At 42.1% G+C, this 20,841-nt stretch overlaps 2 protein-coding genes across 2 annotated transcripts; both read right to left on the bottom strand.

Annotated features, from left to right (window-relative positions):
• Nucleotides 1–1,760: 1,760 nt before the first annotated feature.
• LOC118095455 (vomeronasal type-2 receptor 26-like) lies at nucleotides 1,761–9,188 on the bottom strand. The gene is made up of 4 exons (XM_088654715.1): nucleotides 8,856–9,188; nucleotides 5,325–5,540; nucleotides 4,820–4,946; nucleotides 1,761–2,671 (listed from the first exon to the last, which is right to left on the bottom strand). The coding sequence occupies exons 1-4, from the start codon at nucleotides 9,186–9,188 to the stop codon at nucleotides 1,761–1,763; spliced, it is 1,587 nt and encodes a 528-aa protein (XP_088510841.1).
• A 5,548-nt stretch (nucleotides 9,189–14,736) lies between these two features.
• On the bottom strand, nucleotides 14,737–19,624 carry LOC118095454 (vomeronasal type-2 receptor 26-like). The gene is made up of 3 exons (XM_088655974.1): nucleotides 19,340–19,624; nucleotides 16,505–16,631; nucleotides 14,737–15,638 (listed from the first exon to the last, which is right to left on the bottom strand). The coding sequence occupies exons 1-3, from the start codon at nucleotides 19,481–19,483 to the stop codon at nucleotides 14,737–14,739; spliced, it is 1,173 nt and encodes a 390-aa protein (XP_088512100.1). The 5' UTR covers nucleotides 19,484–19,624.
• Between the last annotated feature and the right edge of the window lie 1,217 nt (nucleotides 19,625–20,841).

Below are 20,841 nucleotides of genomic sequence, written 5' to 3'. Positions count from 1 at the left end.
TTTCTTGGAGAGAGATTAGCATATGCATAGACTTGTAACACGACTAGACCTTTCACGTGATTCCAAGCTAAACACCTGTGATTGATCCAGTTGAGATACTGCCCCACTTAATCATTAACTGCTAGAATATTCTCTCAGCTCCTCTTTAGCTTCAATAGAAGTTTCCATGCCATGCTTCTCAATCTAAATACAAACACATTACTGATTTATTTTCCATTTCAGTGCACAATTAAAGAATTTTATTCCACACAGGAGCCCGCAAAACAATGAAGAAAAGAAGATAACATACCGGTAGCAGAATAAGACAATTTTAACCCCTTTTCTGCTGAACTCTCTTTATTCTCCAGGCACGTCTGGAAGAAGTGGACCATTTGGATCCCTTCCAGTCGGTATTCAGGCCTCACCATGGGACTGAAACTGCCTTGCTCGCACTGGTTGATGATCTCCGGCAGGCTAGGGACAAAGGTGAGAGTTGTTTCCTAGTTCTGCTGGATCTCTCAGCGGCTTTTGACACCATCGACCATACGACCATAACATCCTTCTGAACCGTCTAGAGGGGTTGGGACCTGGGGGCACTGACATGCAGTGGTTCCGCTCCTTCCTCCTGGGCCGTGTTCAGAAAGTGGTGTGGGGGATGAGTGTTCCGACCCCTGGGCACTTACTTGTGGGGTGCCTCAGGGCTCTGTCCTCTCCCCCATGCTTTTTAACATCTACATGCAGCTGCTGGGAGACATCATCAGGGGGGTTGGGCAGGGTGTTCATCAGTATGCGGATGACACCCAGCTCTACCTCTCTTTCAAATCAGAATCAGTGAAGGTGGTGAAGGTCCTGTGTGAGTGCCTGGAGGTGGTTGGAGGATGGATGGTGGCTAACAGATTGAGGTTCAATCCCGACAAGACAGAAGTACTGTTTGTGGGCGACAGGAGGCAGGCAGGTGTGGAGGACTCCTTGGTCCTGAATGGGTAACTGTGCCCCTGAAGGACCAGGTGCACAGCCTGGGAGTCATTCTGGACTCACAGCTGTCCAAGGAGGCGCAGGTCAATTCTGTGTCCAGGGCAGCTGTCTACCAGCTCCATCTGGTACGCAGGCTGAGACCCTACCTGTCTCGCCAGACTGTCTCACCAGAGTGGTGCATGCTCTAGTTATCTCCCGCTTGGACTACTGCAATGTGCTCTACGTGGGGCTACCTTTGAAGGTGACCCGGAAACTACAACTAATCCAGAATGCGGCAGCTAGAGTGGTGACTGGGAGCGGCCGCCGAGACCACATAACACCGGTCTTGAAAGATCTACATTGGCTTCCAGTACATTTCCGAGCACAGTTCAAAGTGTTGGTGCTGACCTTTAAAGCCCTAAATGGCCTCGGTCCAGTATACCTGAAGGAGCGTCACCACCCCCATCGTTTTGCCCGGACACTGAGGTCCAGTACGGAGGGCCTTCTGGTGGTTCCCTCGTTGTGAGAAGCCAGGTTGCAGGGAACCAGGCAGAGGGCCTTCTCGGTAGTGGTGCCCACCCTGTGGAACGCCCTCCCATGAGATATCAAAGAGAAAAACAGCTACCAGATTTTTAGAAGACATCTGAAGGCAGCCCTGTTTATAGGGAGGCTTTTAATGTTTAATAGATTATTTTATTTCATTTTTCTGTTGGAAGCCGCCCAGAGTGGCTGGGGAAACTCAGCCAGATGGGCGGGGTATAAATAAAAAATTATTATTATTATTATTATTATTATTATTATTATTATTATTATTGCGTGCTATGCTCTCAAATTCTTCTGGTCTTATTTCTTATTAGATGTTCCCTTTCATTCAACTCAGGCCGCAACACAATAATGTAGCATTTGGGGGCAAAGATGCAACCTAGCAGACCAGCACCGGATGCTAAGATAGAGAAGATCTCCACAGCAACCATGTATTTTCCCTTGGTACTGAGGTAGGTTGGAACAAAAGATACCCAAACACTGCAAAAGACCAGCATGCTGAAAGTGATGAACTTGGCTTCATTGAAACTGTCAGGTAACTTCCTGGCAAAGAAAGCTACAGTGAAGCTGACAAGAGCCAGGAAGCCCATGTAGCTCAGGACACAGTAAAACATAGTCACGGAACCCTCATTACATTCCAGTACAATTTCCTTAGCCATTGAGTGCATGTCAATATCAGGGAATGGGGGTGAGGATGCCATCCACACAGTACAGATGCTTGCTTGAATAAAAGAACAGGAAAACACAATGGCAATAGCTTGTCTCTTTCCCACCCACTTCCTCATCCTGGATCCGGGCCTGGTGGCCATGAAAGCCAAAACCACTGTCATGGTTTTTGCCAACACGCAAGAAACAGCCACAGAGAAGATGGTGCCAAAAGCAGTTTGTCGGAAGAGGCACACCATTTTTCCGGGCCATCCAATGAAAAGCAGTGCAGAAAGGAAGCAGAGCAGGAGAGAAATAAGAAGCATGTAAGTGAGGTCTTTGTTGTTTGCTTTGACAATGGGTGTGTCGTGGTGCTTCAGAAATGTTCCCAGGACCAAAGCTGTGATGAAGGAAAAAGCAAAGGCAAAGCAGGCTAAACTGATGCCGAGAGGTTCTTCATGGGACAAATATGTTATTTCCTTTGGAATACACATATCCTGATTATTATTTGGATATTTTTCTTCTGAGCATATACTACACTCATTCATGTCTGAAAAAGAAAATATGTGGTATTAATCAGGGAAAATGAAGACATTTTCTGTAGAAATTATGTTTATCTGAATTATGTTTTGATGGCTATTGTTTAATGTGTAATGATGTTTGTATTCTAATGTACAACATATTAAATTTGATTATGAATTTTTCCTGTCTTGTCTGGTGATAGCCCTATTAAGTAGTGTTTGGAGTTTTAACTGACATCTGCGAGGAACATTGTATGTTAGAATACTGTAATCTGTAAGCAAAATAGGTCTAGGAGTTATGGTTGTTTTGTGTGGTGTTGAAAAGGTTTTTTAAGCCTTGGTGCACAGATAAAAACGTCACATTTTAACTACTACACTAGATAGATATTATTTTCATTTCATTAAAATGCTAAAAATTATTCACATAGAAAAATGAATGCAGAGGATAGTAATTTTCAAAGTCCTCCTCTACTGAGGAGGTTGCAATCCCTTTTAAAGTTAATAGATTAAAAAAATAGAGCAAAAGCCATAATTTTTATTTTTTATTAATTTCCAATTATTTTCCTCTGTGCTGTTCTATAATAATAATAATAATAATAATAATAATAATAATAATAATAATAAACCTTATTCGCATTAGCCAACGGCCATAGCAACATAAAACAAGCAGTATATACAGATAAAAAACAACAATAGGTAAAAAGGACAATCAAATAACCAAGATTATCGTTCAGATAGTTGCCCTGTTCTATTTAGGTTGGTCACGTATTCTGTTAATTTTTCATTTCTTCCTTCCATCTTTGTAAATTTCCATTTCTATCACATAAATGTATCTGTATCAGTGTGTGTTGTGTCAGATAGATATATTGTGGAGTCCAACGATCATAAAGAATTGGTCTCCTGCTTTGCAACAATTGAAGGATCTAAACATTCTTTAGTGACCGGACCAAGATAAGTACATTCCTCTTAACCTTCCTAAAACTTTTTTTCAGGCTTATTGTCATTGATAAGTCAGAAAACCATTTTTGAGGGGGGGGGTGTAACTTGATCATACATTTGGAAGTTATCTTTTCTGATAAACTGTCAGTAGTTTATTTTTGAGAGCTCTCTCTCTGTGTGTGTAGCTTGACCATGCATTTGGAAGTTATCTTCTCTGAGCAGTACTGGGCAGTACTCACTAGTACGCAGGGCCGGTGCCAGGGCTTTTTGCGCCCTAGGCAAAATCACCTTCTGGCGCCCCTGGCACATGCGCCCACGCACAACGCTGCTGCGTCCCCTCCATAGGCGGGAGAAGCGCAAGCCAAAAGCAGAGCTCAGCGCCCTCCCGCCTATGGAGGGCATGCTGTGAGCTCCTCAGCGGCAGCTGCAGTGAGCGAGCAGCAGCGGCAGCAGCAGTGCCCATAGCTGAAGGCTTCAGCTACGGGCGCTGCCGCCGCTACCGCTCACTCGTTGCAGGCGCTGAGGAGCTCACAGGGTCCCCTCCATAGGCGGGAGGGCGCTGAGCTCTCCTTTTGGCGCGCGCTCCTCCGTGACTCCAGCGCCAGCCGCTCCGCCGAAAGGGCTCTGCAAAGTGAGGCGCAGCAGCGTCCCGCACGCGGCTCTGGACAGGTGCAGCCACTCCTCCGGGGACTCCTCCGGCGAGGAGCCACCGCCGAGCAGCACCAGCAGACAGCGGCCCAGCGCCGCGTCCCGCTTGTCGCTCCACCCGCCCGCCACCGCCACCCGCTCGAGAAGCAAGTGCGCGACGGAAAGCGGCCCGCCTTTGGCGCCACCGCTACACACGCCCCACTGCAGACACGGGAGGCAGCCCCAGGCAGCACCGGGTAGTGGCAGGCAGGCTGGCCGCAGCTCCCCCTAAATTTTGGCGCTCTAGGTGACCGCCTAGCTCACCTATATTGAAGCGTCGGCCCTGCTAGTACTGCCCATTATATAGCTACTGTACAGAGGCCACTGTACTTAATACCCCACCTTTCCCCTGACAGGGACTCTGTAGCAAATAATTACAGACACAAACCAGTTTCTTCTTCAGCAGCTACCTACAGGCTCCACCTTAACACAAATTTAAACCACATGCTAAACCAGGTACGGTATATAGTCATTAATTTGTAGACACATTCCTCTGAATTCCATCTAAAGCCATTCACTTTCATATTGTACAGTTTGTGCAGAATACTCACCCTCCTGAGCTGAAATCTTCCCTTCTGGACATGGGATGCAATCATAACAGCAAAATGGCTCCCCCTCTTTCACTTTCTTCCTAGTTCCAGGATGGCACCGTTCAGTACACAAGGAAAGAGGCTGAGACTAATCCATACATGAGAGCCCAGAATAGTAATTTTGAGAATCATGAGATTAGAATATTGAAGCCAACTTGAGGTGTTCTTAAGTGATACCTCCTTTCAGTAATGTAGCACCAATGCTGATAGCAAGTGCAACTTTTTTAAATTAACATGATACTTATCGTACAACAGACTGCTAAGAAATCATCTTCTGGAAAGGATGGAGATTGGTTAATGGCATAGATTGTGATTTCATGTATTTATAAACCAGTCAAGAGATTTGCTTTTTATACTTCCTCCAAAAAACTTCTCAATTAATATAGACAGGAATATTTTTTTCCCATTCATCCATTGTAATTTTTCTATTTCCTAAAAAGTTCCAAACCAGACCATTGAGACTTACCTGGTGGAAATGGTTGGGCCATGTTATGCCATCCCCATTGATGGTCAACCCTTGGTTGGGATCAACATTTCCAACCTTCACTCTATGAAATGATTGGTTTGAGGAAACAATCCAGTTGATCACATCATATCCAGGCACTAACTCCCCATACTCATTAAAGGAAATCTTGTCTCCAACGCTGTTGTTGAAAGAGGCACGTCTGAGAAAATTATGCAGCTAGTTTGAAGAAAGAAAAGGGAAGAGTTGAGAAAAGACTGCAGTTGGATCGTTGATAGTAAAGTCATACAGTACCTTGTTTATGGTTTTTGAATGAGAAAGTGTTCATGATAAAGAAGCTCACTCTTTATAATTCAGAAAGGAGGAGAAAATTCTAATGCATTGACTTTAAAGCATGTTAGATCCTGAAGCTTCTGTTTCTATGTTTTTGAGAGTGTTAATAGTCAATACGGCCAACACCATTTTAGTTTGGGTTGATTCAGAAAATGAGCTGACTTCTGACACCAGAAAGTATTTTTTTTTTCTAAAAAAAAATGTGATTCAAGTGCCGTGCTTATTCATGTATATGCACCCACTCGGAATATAGCAGTCCAAAATATGACACAAAATAAGATAAACATTTTAGAAACCTATACCAAGGGTAGTAAATTTTAATAAAGATGGTAATGAAGAAGACAGGGGTAATTCTTATGAATTGACTTTAAAGCATTTTAGTTTCTGAAATTCTGTTTCTATGTATTATTATTTTTAAATATAATATGTGACTTCAAGGGGCATACATATTCATATATATCTGCTTCCAGAAGGCCTGGATCAGCATGAATTATTCAACAGAATGAATTATAGGCACCAAATTCATAACAGAATTTCTACCTATAACAAAATATAAAGGTAAAGGACCCCTGACAGTTAAGTCCAGTCGTGAACGACTCTGGGGTTGCAGCACTCATCTTGTTTTCCTGGCCAAGGGAGCCAACGTTTGTCCGCAGACAGTTTTTTCCGGGTACTGTGGCCAGCATGACTAAGTCATTTGTGGCACAATGACTGCTCTGCACATCAATGGGGGGGGTGCCTTTTGCATGGACGCACGTAGCCCCCTGATCCTAGAGGGTGTCTTCCTGAAAGTTCAGGACTGGCACCGCCTTCCCAGGTAGGATGCCAGGGGTCTCTGCCTACCCAAGTCTGGCATCCAATCCTGCCTGGGGAGGTGTTGCCAGGGGATGGCCAGGTAAGGGGAGGGACAAACTGGCTCGGACAATAGCATTTGAATCTTACCTCCAAGCACCAGTTGGTTCCAGAGCTTCTCCCACCCTCCACACCCTTGTTCAATTTCCTTTGCAGGCTAACCTTTTCTCTACAGGTTCTCAGGCGCTGCTATGTCAAGGCCGCTGTTGAAGGGTCGGAAAGGAATTTCCCTGCATTGGCAGGTTTCACCTTTCCCGTAGCAATACGTCACAACTCGGCGGGGCGGGTCAGGCCTTGGGCGGAATTCTTTGGCGATTTTCCTAGAGGGAGGGGCGTGAGGCGGAGAGCTCACCCCCTTGCGGCGACAAGATTGGGGTATTGGGGGAAGCCTTGACCATGCCAATAGGTGTCATCACTTCCCCCTACCAGCGGCGGCGAACAGGGGGCTGGCTCGCTCTGCTTGAACATATATTCTCCAGAGCCAGCCCCAACCCCCATACATGTGAATGACCCCAAGGCCTCCCAGAACCCCAGCTGGGGACTGGGAAGGATAATGCCCAATGCCTGAAGCCAAGGTCTCCCTACATCTGAATTTGATTAAAGTTGTGGCCAATTTGAACCCCATAGCACATTGTCTCGTGTATTTATTCCGCTGGGGGGGGGGTCGCCTGCGGGTTTGGGGGACTCCGCCTGTCCACGCAATGGAACACCGAGACCAGAACAGCACATGAAACGCCATTTACCTTCCCACTGGACTGGTACCTATTCATCTACTTGCCCTTTTTGGCGTGCTTTCGAACGGCTAAGTTGGCAGGAGCTGGGACCGAGCAATGGGAGCTCACCCCGTCATGGGAATTTGAAGTCCCGACCTTCCCATCTGCAAGCCCTAGGCTCAGTTGTTTAGACAACAGTGCCACCCAAGTCCCCATCACAATTCTAGAGCAGGGCTTTCACTAAAACTGCCATTAGCCCCAGTCAGCGTAGAAAGTGTTCTGGGATGGCGGGAATTGTAGTCCAACAACATCTGGAGGGCACGACCAGCTGGGTGGACTTGACGAATCGAGGGAATCAAACAGTAATTGGGAAACCATCCAGGAATTTAAGGACTGAAAGGAAGAAGGGTTATTAAAGCAATATATATTATATACCATAGGATGGGAAAGAATTGGGGACACAGTATTTATGCAAATTAAGGACTATTGTAGTACACTTATGGTGCTCTGCCTCTTGACAATGTTGAGCATTTTACGGTACCTGCCACAACTGTTGATTCTGGTACTTCCATCCACCTCTTCTTTCCATTGCTTGATATGTGAATCTAGTTGAAGACATGTGATGCAAAGCATGGGCTACAGCGCAGACAGCATTGTAGATGCTGTAGCTGTGGCTAGTCATGCTCATCTCAAAGAATGGAGCAGGGAGGCTCTCTAGCTTCTCCTTCCCAGTACAAATATTCCCCTTCACATCTTCCACATTTGGATCTGCAAATACACATTCAAAGGCCTGTTGCCAGAAGTCTCTGATGAAACCATCTCCTTTTGCGCTTAAAGGATTTTGGCTCTGAGCAAATGCTTTGAATGCTGGTACGTCATTGGAATGGATTGTGAAGGACAGGACACCATGGAATATTTCTGCCTCCCAATTCTTTTGATAGAGCTGTGAAGTGAGCTCCATTGCAGCTGTTGTTAGCCACACTATACCTTTTGGTAGACTTGGTGGATGTTCTGCAAAATATGGAATCCATCTCAAAGTCATCATGGAATAAGATTCACCATAAAACAAAACCACACTGGTAGTACTATTCATGAGTTGATTATGTATTTTTAATCCATCTTCAAGAATTTCATCCAATTCAGAGGTGGACCTAAACATAGAGATTCTTATTATAAAGTCAAAGCAGACACCCCTCTGGGAAAATTCTGGCAAAACAGTCTGCAAAAACATTTCACCATTTTCATTATCCATTACTAGTACCCCAATCCATGTCCATTTGAAATAAAGAAGCAAAGAGAGAATCCCTGTGTATTGAAGTGCTTGATGAGGGACCATCTGGTAGAAGGAAATTCCTGGAGTTCTCTCTCTCTTCAGTGGAGCAGAGCCATATATGAGCTAAAGGAATTTTAGGGGAGAGAGAAAGAAGTTATAATTATAGAATGCATTATGAGCACTCACAGCATCCTAAAAACCATATCAGAAACAGGATCCTAAAACTCGGATTGCATGTGAGATTCATAAAAAAGGAGGTCTCATTATTTTCAAGGCACACATTAATGTATTGAAATAATAGATTAGGAAATGTGGGGGATCACATAGAGGGAGGGAGGGAAAGAAAAAGCGGAGCTGTCCTACCTGAGGAACCTTATAGTTATTCAAGACAGTTGCCACATCAATGGAAATTTGGGCATCCACTGCCCCAATGACTGCTATTAGATTTTTCTCTTGCTCACATATGTAGTTAGGGATAAATCTCTCCTGTGTGGATAAAAGTAGCATTGTAGCATGATAAGTCCTCCTTGCATTGAAATAGCTGTCATAGATGTGGAAGCCCAGAGTGCGATTGGGTAAGAGGTGAGGGTTTTCATTGATCTCTTTGACTGTGAATGCCAAAGCCAGGATGTGCTGGTAATGCTTAGGGACTATGCTGAAAGAAGTGTGAGATTCTTTTTCAGAAGGATATTCCATACTTAGTTTATGTATTACCACTGTGTTCTGTTTCTCCTTTATTAACAATCAATCATTACAGTATTTATATATAAGGTGGATATATTTATAAGGTGGCCTACATATATATTAAAGATTAACTATGACAGCTGTCACATTTGCAACAACAACAACTTATTATTTATACACTGCCCATCTGACTAGGTTTCCCCAGCCACTCTGGGTGGCTCCAAACAGAATATTAAAAGCACAATAAGACATCAAACATTAAAAACTTCCCTAAACAGGGCTGCCTTCAGATGTCTTCTAGGGAACCACTAGAACACCCTTGGAGCTGGACCTCAGTGTCGGGGCTGAATGATGGGGGTGGAGACACTCCTTCAGGTATCCTGGGCTGAGGCTCTCCAGAAACTCTCCGTTCTGATTTAAGTAAATTTTTAGATTCTTATCATTTATTTCATTAAAAAGCTGATTTGAAAATAGAGTTAAAATATAACAAATCAGATGGAATGTTGTTCATTTTTAAAAGCTATCATAGTGAAGATGGAGCAGACTGATGGGGCAACCCCATGGCAAGATCCAACAGGAGGAGGATTTTAGGATACACAGGATCTCTGGCTCAACCATGCTCAGTTGGCATTAAATCCCCAACCACAGTTCAGCATAACTTGGTCATCTCAACCAAGCTGGCTGTGATGAAGCTGGTTGAGGCAAGCTGGTTTAAGACTGAAAAAAGGAGGATGCCAGGGGCAAGGCAGGGGTGGAACCAGAGAGCAGAGCCTTTGCTAGATCCTAAACATGTCCAGCTTGGTCATGTGACCTGGTAACCTGGCATAGTACATATTTTAAAGGCTTGTTTTCCCTAAGCCAGGCATGGACAGAATATGAGCAGGAGCCCTGCTGCCGAAAAGGGTTTAGAGCTGGTGAAACTTTATGCTGCATTAATTTGCAGCATCTTACCTTACACTAGCGTTTGGTGGATAGGATTTGTCCCTAAGTTTTGTATTCTGTGGCTGGAGCACTAGCACAAATTATCCTAGTGGAAATTGTTTATTATATATATATAAAAATTCAGTGGTACCTCTGGTTAAGAACTTAATTGGTTCCCGAAGTCCATTCTTAACCTGAAACTGTTCTTAACCTGAAGTACCACTTTACCTAATGGGGCCTCCTGCTGCTGCCATGCTGCCGCCGTGGCGCTATTTTTGTTCTCATCCTGAGATAAAGTTCTTAACCCGAGATACTACTTCCAGGTTAGCGGAGTCTGCAACCTGAAGCGTTTGTAACCGGAAGCATTTGAAACCCAAGGTACCACTGTAAGACAATATTTGGAAAGAAAAGCAAATAATCTTTTAGGCTTTACACAAATGGTTCTGTCAATGTTGGCATGGGTTCTTCCCTGAAGGCTAGTTCACTGACGATGGCACCTGCATGATAAGCAATTCCACCAGCAATTAGGAAGTCTCCAGATTGATGATATTTGTGAAGTGGAGGCTGTGGGTAATAAATATTGCACTGAACTTTGTGAGTCTGGTATCCCATGGGAGGAAGGAGAGCTAGCAGCAAAATGACTAAAACCACCATCCTCGGTACAGAAGTGTGAAGCCTGGAGTATCCAAGAGCAGATGTGTGAACCCCTGTCTGTTCACAGCGCCACTCCATATCCCTGATTTGCACAGGATATATTTATGACAACCTTCACACTCTTTGCTCTCTGTTCTGCTAACAACCAAAGACGTTCCACAGGGGTTTAGTTGAACACCATAACTAATGACCGTCCTTCTGACTAACTAATTGTGTAGTTAATTATTACATTAACAACAATTCCTACATGGGGGGTGTGGAGTCCTTTAGGAATTAAGAAAAGTTGTTTGTCAAATATTCTGAAGAGAAGATTTCTCTCACTCTTTAGTTTGATAGGAAGGCATGGTGAAGTTTGGAATGACCCGCAGCAAGAAGAGAACACTGGATTCATATCTTGTGGTAGGGGTTAGAAGAAGGTCTCCTTCCTATTGCATCATGAGCGGTCTCAATAAATGCTCCCTCATGAATCTACATTAAACAAGATGATGTTGGTCAGAATATAATGGGGGGGGGGCACCTGAAAGTCATTAAGTCCCTCAACTCACCCCTTTTACCATACAGTTATGAGTTTGAATGCCAACTATGAGACGCTTAGTAATATGGATCTGTGATCCATCAAGCTATAGGCACTGACAGACCCCTATATGTATTCTTGCCTAGCTGCCTGCTGTCACCTGCTGTCACTTGCTGAAGGAAGGACAACCAGGAGAGAGTCTTTCTAAATTCTCTATGGAGGGAGTTCCCAAGTCTGGGTGTAGCCACTGAGAAGGCCCTCTCCTGCACCCCTACCAAGTGTACCTGTGAAGGTGGTGAATACAAGAGAAGGATTTCCCCCAAAGATTTCAGAACCTGGGCTATTGAGGCCATTAACAGTGCACATATGGAGGCAAATTATATGAATAAAAACTGACTCTTTGAAATAAAAATTCTTCAGTGCAAAAATATGGTTCAAAAGATTTGCTGCAGAACTTCATTCCAAAACAACTTGAAACAAAGTTACATTCAGATAGATGCATAATGTCCTATACTGTACTTGTCCAAGCGTAGCTCACTTTACTTGGATTACAATACAGTGGTATCTCTACTTACGAATTTAATGCGTTCCGAACGCACATTCGTAAGTCGGAAAAATTTGGGTCGAATCCCATAGGAATGCATTGGGAGAAAAAAATCGTAAGTTACCTAAAAAATTGTAGGTAGAAAAAATCTTATCTAAACTGCATCCAAGATGGCGGACGGAGCTCCGTTCGTAAGTAGAAGCCTTCGTAAGTAGAGTTATTCTTAAGTAGAGGTACTACTGTATATATTGCTTCCAGAGCTAAAATCCCAAGCTTTGCTGTCCTCCATTCCAGTTTCCATTAGCCTGAGGTTCTTTTCTTGGAGAGAGATAAGCATATGCATTGACTTGTAACACTATAGCTTTCACGTGATTCTAAGCTAAACACCTTGTGATTGACCCAGTTGAGATCCTGCCCCACTTAATCATTAACTGCTAGAATATTCTCTCAGCTCTTCTTGAGCTTCAATAGAAGTTTCCATGCCATGCTTCACAATCTAAATACAAACACATTACTGATTTATTTTCCATTTCAGTGTAGAATTAAAGAATTTTATTCCACACAGGAGCCCGCAAAACAATGAAGAAAAGAAGATAACATAGCAGAATAAGACAATTTTAACCCCTTGTCTGGTGAACTCTCTTTATTCATGCATGCTGTGCACTCAAATTCTTCAGCTCTTATTTCTTATCAGATGTTCCCTTTCATTCAACTCAGGCCGCAACTCAATAATGTAGCATTTGGGGGCAAAGATGCAACCAGCACCAGATGCTAAGATAGAGAAGATCTCCACAGCAACCATGTATTTTCCCTTGGTACTGAGGTAGGTTGGAACAAAAGATACCCAAACACTACAAAAGACCAACATGCTGAAAGTGATGAACTTGGCTTCATTGAAAGTGTCAGGTGAACATAATGCTTTCTTTTCCCATGAAATTTTATTTACTGAGTTTTCTTTGCAGGGTTGTTCTTTATAGGGTTTCAAGATGCCCATATTGAGCCACCTGAGCTTGAGATGACTGAACAGTTTAAATCTGAAATGTGGACATCCTGGGGACATGGCGGTGTGGGACCAGAGAGGGAGGGCATTAAACTGGATCATAAGCATGTTCTGTTTAGTCGCATTACCTGGCAACCTGGCATAGAATACCAGTTTTAAATTCTTGTTTTCCCTCTGGCAAGTTTAGGCAGGGCATCAGTGGCTGCTTTTCTGCTGGATTAGGTTTGGATCTGGTGTAACTTTATGCTGCTTTAATTTATACCAGTTTGCTTTACACCAGCTTCTTGCACATTGGATTGCTGCATTAGTTTTGTATTAGCATGCAAATCTCCTTAACGGGGACAAAAGAAGTTTTAAATAAATGACCGATAGAGTAAAAAGGACTGAACAAGCCTCAAGCAAACTTTTTGATAAGTCCAATTTTTTTAAGGAAGGAAGAAAATTGATTAAAAGAAGAAAAGGCAGCCAACTGAGGTAAGAGTGGAGATGAACAGGGAGACACAAGTAGAGAGGAAAGTAACTATGGAGGGACATGTGCCTTAGCTATCGATGGCAAACATAGATGTACAGTGGACCTTTGGGATATGAATTTACTTCATTCTGGGAGTCTGTTAACACCCCAGAAATTACGTAAATAGAGGTGCGCTTCTGCGCATGTGCGTGGCGTGATTGAGCGTTTCTATGCATGGGCAAGGGGCACAGAGTGTTTGTGCACATGTGTGTGCAGAGAAACCAGGAAGTATACACTTCCGTGTTTGCCGCGGCCATAACCTGAAGATTACATGTCCAGAGGGATCCTGGCTGGGGCTGATAAGAACTTCTAGTTCAGTTCAACAACATCTCATGGGCACAATATTGCCTACTACTGCGGGAAATACAGTGATGTTTACCCTACAGCCCAAGCCAAGACGCCAGATTTCTAAGGCTGCAGCAATAGCACCCATTCACCCTGTGGCAATAGTCTGTTAAATAAAATAAGTGAATAAAAAACATAGGAGGGAAGGGCCATACACAAAAACATAGGAGGGAAGGGCCAAACACAGTCAGTAGGGCCATACACAAATTGTTCTCCCAGTTTTTGCTGGGTTTCTTCCATGAAGTGTATTTCACTGATGATGAATCCAGCATGATAAGCAACCCCACCAATGATGACATCTCCTGGATGGTGAAATGTGTGAAGAGGAGGATAATAGATATTACATTGAACAATATGTGCCTTGCATGTCATGCAAGAAAACAGGACCAGCAGGAAAATGATTAAAATCGCCATCCTCAGTACTACATATAAAAACCTATATTTTCTTCTACAGCAGAAACATCAGACCTCTGCCATTAAAACTGCCCAAGTTGAACATTTTGCATTTCCTTGAGAGGTCTGAAGCCTGGAATAACCAAGATCAGAACTGTAGGCTTTTGCCTGTTCCCAGTCCCTCTCTTTACCTCTGAATTGCACTGGGATATTTAGGAAGACCTTCACAGTCTTTGTTCTTTGTTTTCCTAGTGGCAACTGAAACTCCACAGGGGTTTGGTTGAACACAGTAACTAATTACTGTGCTTCTGACTAGGTAATTGTGTAGTTAATTGTTACATTAAAGACAATTCTTAAGCGAAGGATTTGGAGTCCTTTTGGAATTAAGAAACATTTGCAAAACTTTTCTTCTAGGAAAAAAAATGGGCTGGTAGCTCATATCTCTTGAGTACCCCCAGAAAAAAAGGAATGGTTGGTTGTTATATTCTCAAGAAAGGTTTTTCTCATACTTTAGCTACATATTAACATTCTCTGGAAAGTATAGAGGATTTTTTTAATACCACATGACTCAGGACACTTTGAGAAGTGTCATATTAGATGTGAAAATCTGTTGGAAAATCTACACAGAGCAACTATAAAATTAAAAACTAAAAGGTATGATGAAGATGTGCAAATTCTTCATGCCCTATTTCTTATTAGATGTTCCTTATTGTTCAACTCAGGTCGCAACAAAATAATATAGCATTTGGGAGCAAAGATGCAAGCCAGAAGACCAGCACCGGAAGCTAAGATAGAGAAGACCTCCACAGCTACCATGTATTTTCCCTTGGTGCTGAGGTAGGTTGGAACAAAAGATAACCAGACACTGGAAAAAACCAGCATACTGAAAGTAATGAACTTTGCTTCATTGAAACTGTCAGGTAACTTCCTGGCAAAGAAAGCCACAGTAAAGCTGACAAGAGCCAGGAAACCCATGTAGCCCAGGACACAGTAAAACATAGCCACAGATCCCTCATTACACTCTAGAACAACTTCCTTAGCCACTGAGTGCATATCAACATCAGGGAATGGGGGTGAGAATCCCAGCCACGCAGTACAGATGCCTGCTTGAATAAGAAAACAGGAAATAACAACAGAATTGGTCAGTCTCTTTCCCACCCATATTCTCATCCTGGATCCTGGTTTAGTAGCCATGAAAGCCAGAACCACTGTGATGGTTTTTGCCAACACACAAGAAACAGCTACTGAGAAGATGATGCCAAAAGCAGTTTGTCGGAGGAGACAGGTCGCCTTGTCACGTCGGCCAATAAATAGCAATGCACAAAGAAAGCAAAGTAGGAGTGAGATGAGGAGAGTGTAGGTGAGGTCTCGGTTGTTGGCTTTGACAAGGGCCGTGTTGTGGTGCTTCAAAAATGTTCCCAGCACCAGAGCAGTGATCAAAGAAAAGGAAAGAGCAAAGCAAGCTAAGCTGATGCCCAAAGGTTCTTCATAAGACAAGAAGCTTATATCCTTGGGAATACACATGTCCTGGTTCCTGTTTGGATAGTCTTCATCTGAACATTTATTACAGTCATTCATGTCTATAAAAGAAAACATGTAGCCTTAGTCTCAGCAACATGCTGTAATTGTTCTTTCCTGACAGATAAGATTCTATGTTCATATGATATAGCAATGTCAGTGTTTTTGTAGCTCTAAAGCTACGCTGAGCATCTCTTGACACTTCATACCACATTGTTACATTTATTTCAGTTAATACCTGGTCACAATATGATCTAATCTTAGGTCATGACCATAAAATATGTAAGAACCATATATTTGGTAATTGATACATTTTGATTGGTTCTTGTATTCTGTTTATTTTCCCCTTCTTCCTTCATTAATTAATTTTTGAGCATTTACGGTTTCTGGTCACACCTATAAGTCAATGGTAGTTGTTCTTCGTAGCCCTCCAGAGGTTGTGAAAAAGTTCAGGCAGGGGAAGGAGAGGAGAAGGGGGGTAGAAGTAAATAATATATATATATATATAAATGCACAGACAAACATTCATATATTTCATAAAATATAGGAAAATGATGTGGTCCTGGAAGAGTTATCTCCTTATTTCACAGCCATTGAAGGAAGTGAAATTCTTTGAAGGCAGGGCCCCTTAAACTACATTACAACAGTTAAGTGTCCATTTCACAAATGTATGAGCCAGAACTACTAAGTTTTTTTGGGGGGGGGAGGGGTCCACAAGCTTCATTTTTTACAAAGCAAACAAACAGGTAATGTGTTTGAAACCTCAATGTGTAGGTGATGCTAAACACTACCTTTGAAAGTTTTCTTCTATGCTAAGATATCACCAGAACTACCCATTATATAGATACACAGAAGGTTTCATCATTTTTATTAAATGGATCTGTTTTTAATACTCTGATTCAAGTGATCTCGTATATCAGATACTTACCCTCCTGATCTGAAATCTTCCCTTCTGGGCATGAGATGCAATCATAGCAGCAAAATGGCTTTCCTTCTTTCACTTTCTTCCTAAAACCTGGGTGACACCTCTCAGTGCATAAAGAAAGAGGCTGGGACTAATCCATAAAAGAGAAAACCAAAAAATAATGTTCATAATAATGAGGTTAGAATCCTTTTCTTTGTGTGAACATTTCATTTGTTACTAAAGTCATATCTCTTTTCAGTAATCTATGAATGAAGTCAGATACACCTCATCCTATTTTACCACCTGAGGCAAAGCAGGAATTGCTATCTCATGGTCCCTCCACCATGTGCTGGCTCCCACATAACTTGATGGGAGCCAGAGTGCTCCTCAAAGTGTTGCTGATCAACTTCCCTCTGGGAGAGGTCAATTGTCAACATTCTGTGCAGGAATACCCTGAGTCTCAAAGAATTCAGTGGGAGTGTTGCCGTTCACTCAGTTTCCCTGTTCAGGGACTTGGAAGATGAGTGGCAATAATACTCAAATGGCTAACAATTGGGGCCTACCTGGTTAAACTGGTCGTACCATGTAATAGCATTTGCATTGATTCTGAAGACTTGGTTGGCATCTACACTCCCAACTTTCACTGTGTGAAATGATTGGTTTGAAGAAACAATCCAGTTGATTATATCAAATCCAGCCACTAACTCCCCATTTTGGTCAAAATAAATATTGTCTCCTCCACTGTTGTTAAAGGACACACTTCTGAGAAAGTGATGGATCTAGTTTGAATAAGGGAATGGCCAGAATTTAGAAGAGGACACAGCTGAACCTTTCATAATAAGATTGAATGTTGGGTACAACATTCTGAGTGAGAAAATATTCATGATAAATGTGCTCACTCTTTAGGAATCAGAGATAGATTATACAGTTGCAATGCTCTGTCACGTGAGCCTATTACCTGCCACAACTGTTGATTCTGATACTTCTGGCCTCCTCTGCCTTCCTTTGCTCTGAATCTAAATGAAAACTTGTCATGTGAAGCATGGGCTACAGCATAGACAGCATTGTAGATGCTATAGCTGTGGCCATTCATGCCCATCTCAAAGAATGGTGCTGGAAGGCTCTCCAGTTTCTCCTCCCCAGTGCAAATATCCCCTTCCACATCTTCCACATCTGGATCTGAGAATACACAGCTAAATGCCTGTTGCCAGAAGTCCTTGATAAAACCATCTTCTTTTGTAATGGAAGGATTTCGGCTCTCAAGAAATGGTTTGAAATTGGGGACGTAACTGGAATGAATTGTGAAGGACAGGACACCATGGAATATTTCTGTTTCCCAATCCTTTTGGTAACCCAAGGAAGTGAGCTCCATTTCAGCTGTTGATATCCACACTAAGCCCTTTGGTAGGCGTGGTGGATTTCTGTAAAAATAGGGAAGCCATCTCAAAAACACCATGGAATTAGATTCACCATAAAACACAACTACATTGGTTGTACTATTCATTAGTTCATTGTGTATCCTTGTCCCATCTTCTAGCATTTCATTCAGTTCAGAGACAGAAGTTAACATAGGGACTCTTATTGTAAAGTCAAAGCAGACACCTCTCTGGTTAAATACTGGCAAAACAGCTTGCAAAAATCTTTCACCATTTTCATTATCCATTACAAGGACCCCAATCCATGTCCACCTGAAATGCAGAAGCAAAGAAAGAATCCCTTTGTACTGAAGGGCTTCATGGGGTACCATCTGGTAGAAAGAAAGTCCTAAGTTTCTCTCATTCATCAATGGGACAGAGCCATATATGAGCTGAAGAGATGAAGAAAGACAACAATAATCAGATATACTGTATATTGCATATTGAAGGTTTCAAAACATATCCATGTAGGTTAGAAACCAGTGTTGCTCCCTTTTCAGATGAAAGCCATATGTCAGCAAGATAGGGAATTACATTTTGTTGATTCCTGCTCCCCTCAAGGGAAACCACTGCTCCCTACGGTATATCTGGAACAGTTATTTGTGGAGTGTGGGGGCTATAGAGGACAAGAGGATTTTTTTATTTAAAAAAATCTCAGCTCATCTGTAAGCTCCTTATGCAGCCACATTAGTTTCTTTAGATGTCTCTCACTTTTCTTTCTTGTTGGAATCATCTGCATTTGCGCCTTCCATATTTCACCTTTAAGAAACTCCCATCCATCTTGGGCTCCCTTCTCTCTGAGTATTTCTGACCATGAGATCTCACATAGTAGTTATTTAACCTTTTTTGAAATCAGCCTTCTTACAATCAAGAGTGCATGTCCAACTACACATTGCTTTCCCTTGCCTCTAATTGTGTTTCCCCCTAATTGTGTCTACCTGGATGTCCACATAAATAGTGAATGCTTATCTCCCTTGAACTCTCCTTGCTGCCTTGATATTAGTTACTCAAGTTCTGAGCACTTGTTTTTCTTAACATTACATTCAGAGCTCACCTGGCAAGGTGCGGTTCTTCCATACATTGATAGTTTTTATGTAGTCCTTATTTGCGCTTAATTTTCCCCTCAATGGTGAATGTACTATGAAGAATATTTTCTTCTACAGTTTAAGCTTTCTTTTAACCTCCTGAATATAATACGATCAAAACAATAAAACAAAAGAAACAGCAGAACTGACAGCATCATAAAAACTCTATCAACAACATCGGACTAAACTTGTTTTTCAAATTTGGCTCTGAGATGCATGGAAAAAATAAGTCTGTCTTGTTTTTTGCAAGGCACACATTAACGTCTTTGAATTATAGAACAGAAATGCAGTATGTCTAAGAATATATGTGTTAACTCCCCATGTTACACCCACTCACCTACAGACAGAGAGATTCCTACCTGTGGAACCTTATAGTTACTCAAGAGAGTTGCCACGTGGATGGAAATTTGGGCATCCAGTCCCCCAACAACTGCTATTAGATTTTTCTGTTGCTCACATATGTAGTTAGGGAGAAATCTCTCCAGTGCTGATAGAAGCAGCATTGTGGCATGATAAGTCCTCCTTGCGCTGTTATAACTGTCATAGATGTGGAAACCCAAAGTGAGATTGGGTAAGATCAGAGAATTTTCATTGATCTCCTTTACTGCAAAAACCAAAGCCAGGATGTGTTGGTAATGCTTAGGGACTACACTGAAATGAAAGTGAGAATCTGTTTCAGAAAGTTATCCCACACTTTAAAAAAAGCAATGTCAAAAAGTAGGTATTATAGCATTTATAAGGTATATATATTTATAAAAAGATAAACAACACCAGTGTTTGTGTTCAAATTTCAACAAAGGACGATTAGGATATTTTGACCAATATATGTATCATGGTGTACAGTATACAAAGAGACTGGATAAAAGTACAGAAAACTTTTCAACATGTCAATGAGCACCATTACTAATTGAATACTCAGAAATTATACATTTTAAATTAGGAGGGTGGTGAGGAGAATGACAACTTATCAAGAGTTCTCATGGTTTGAAAATATTTTGTTTAATAACCCAAAGAAAGCAGATTCCAAAATATACCGTCAGGCATTGCATTTGCAAAATTATCATAATAGGAAAAAGAAGCAGCAAATTTATTAAAGAAAATTCTAGGAATGATTGTTTATTGTAACTTTATTGTAGCTTCTCTACTGCAGGAAAATTGTTTAAAGGTGATATAGCTATTGTATCAACCCCCGATGATAATTCTAAATACGATGAATGAGATTTTATCTATTGTACATAAATCTGTAAATCTGCAAATGGCTTTTGGAAGCTAAGATAGCCAGTTATTAATGTTATCTTAGAAGAAAGACTGATATCAGAACCTATAGTGTTCTTATTCAGAATTGTAAAAAGAATACTGTTTAAAGATCAGGAGGATGGGGTGGGTTTTGGGGGGGGGGTCATTCTATGCTTTCTTTATTTTTATGCTTTTGTATTCTGTGTGTGCAATGACTGTAACTTATTTTATAAAGCTACCTTTTCTCACCAGACCCTCAACCCTTGCCTTAAACACTTTAGCTTTTTCCTACAGCTCAATTCAAGGAGCCAGCGTTTCAAGGCTTCTTATTACCCTAGTGCCTGAAAAAGACAAGAAAAGCAAACAGTTATTAAGACCTTACACAAATGGTTCCGTCAACACTGGCAGAGGTTCTTCTGTGAAAGGTAGTAAACTGGTGACGATGCCAGCATGATAAGCCACACCACCGATGATGAGGTCTCCTGACTGGTGATATGTGTGAAGTGGAGAGTGAGGATAAAGGATACTGCACTGAAGAGTGTGAGCCTTGCATACCATGTGAGGAAACAGTGCCAGCAGCAAGAGCACTAAAACTACCATCCTCGATACAAGACAAATCTTTCCT

Source organism: Zootoca vivipara, chromosome 12 (genome assembly GCF_965207765.1).
Source record: "Zootoca vivipara chromosome 12, rZooViv2.hap1.1, whole genome shotgun sequence".
In the NCBI taxonomy this organism is placed as follows: Eukaryota; Metazoa; Chordata; class Lepidosauria; order Squamata; family Lacertidae; genus Zootoca; species Zootoca vivipara.
The sequence above is the reverse complement of the archived record's forward strand: the minus strand, read 5'-3'. Positions and strand labels throughout refer to the sequence as shown.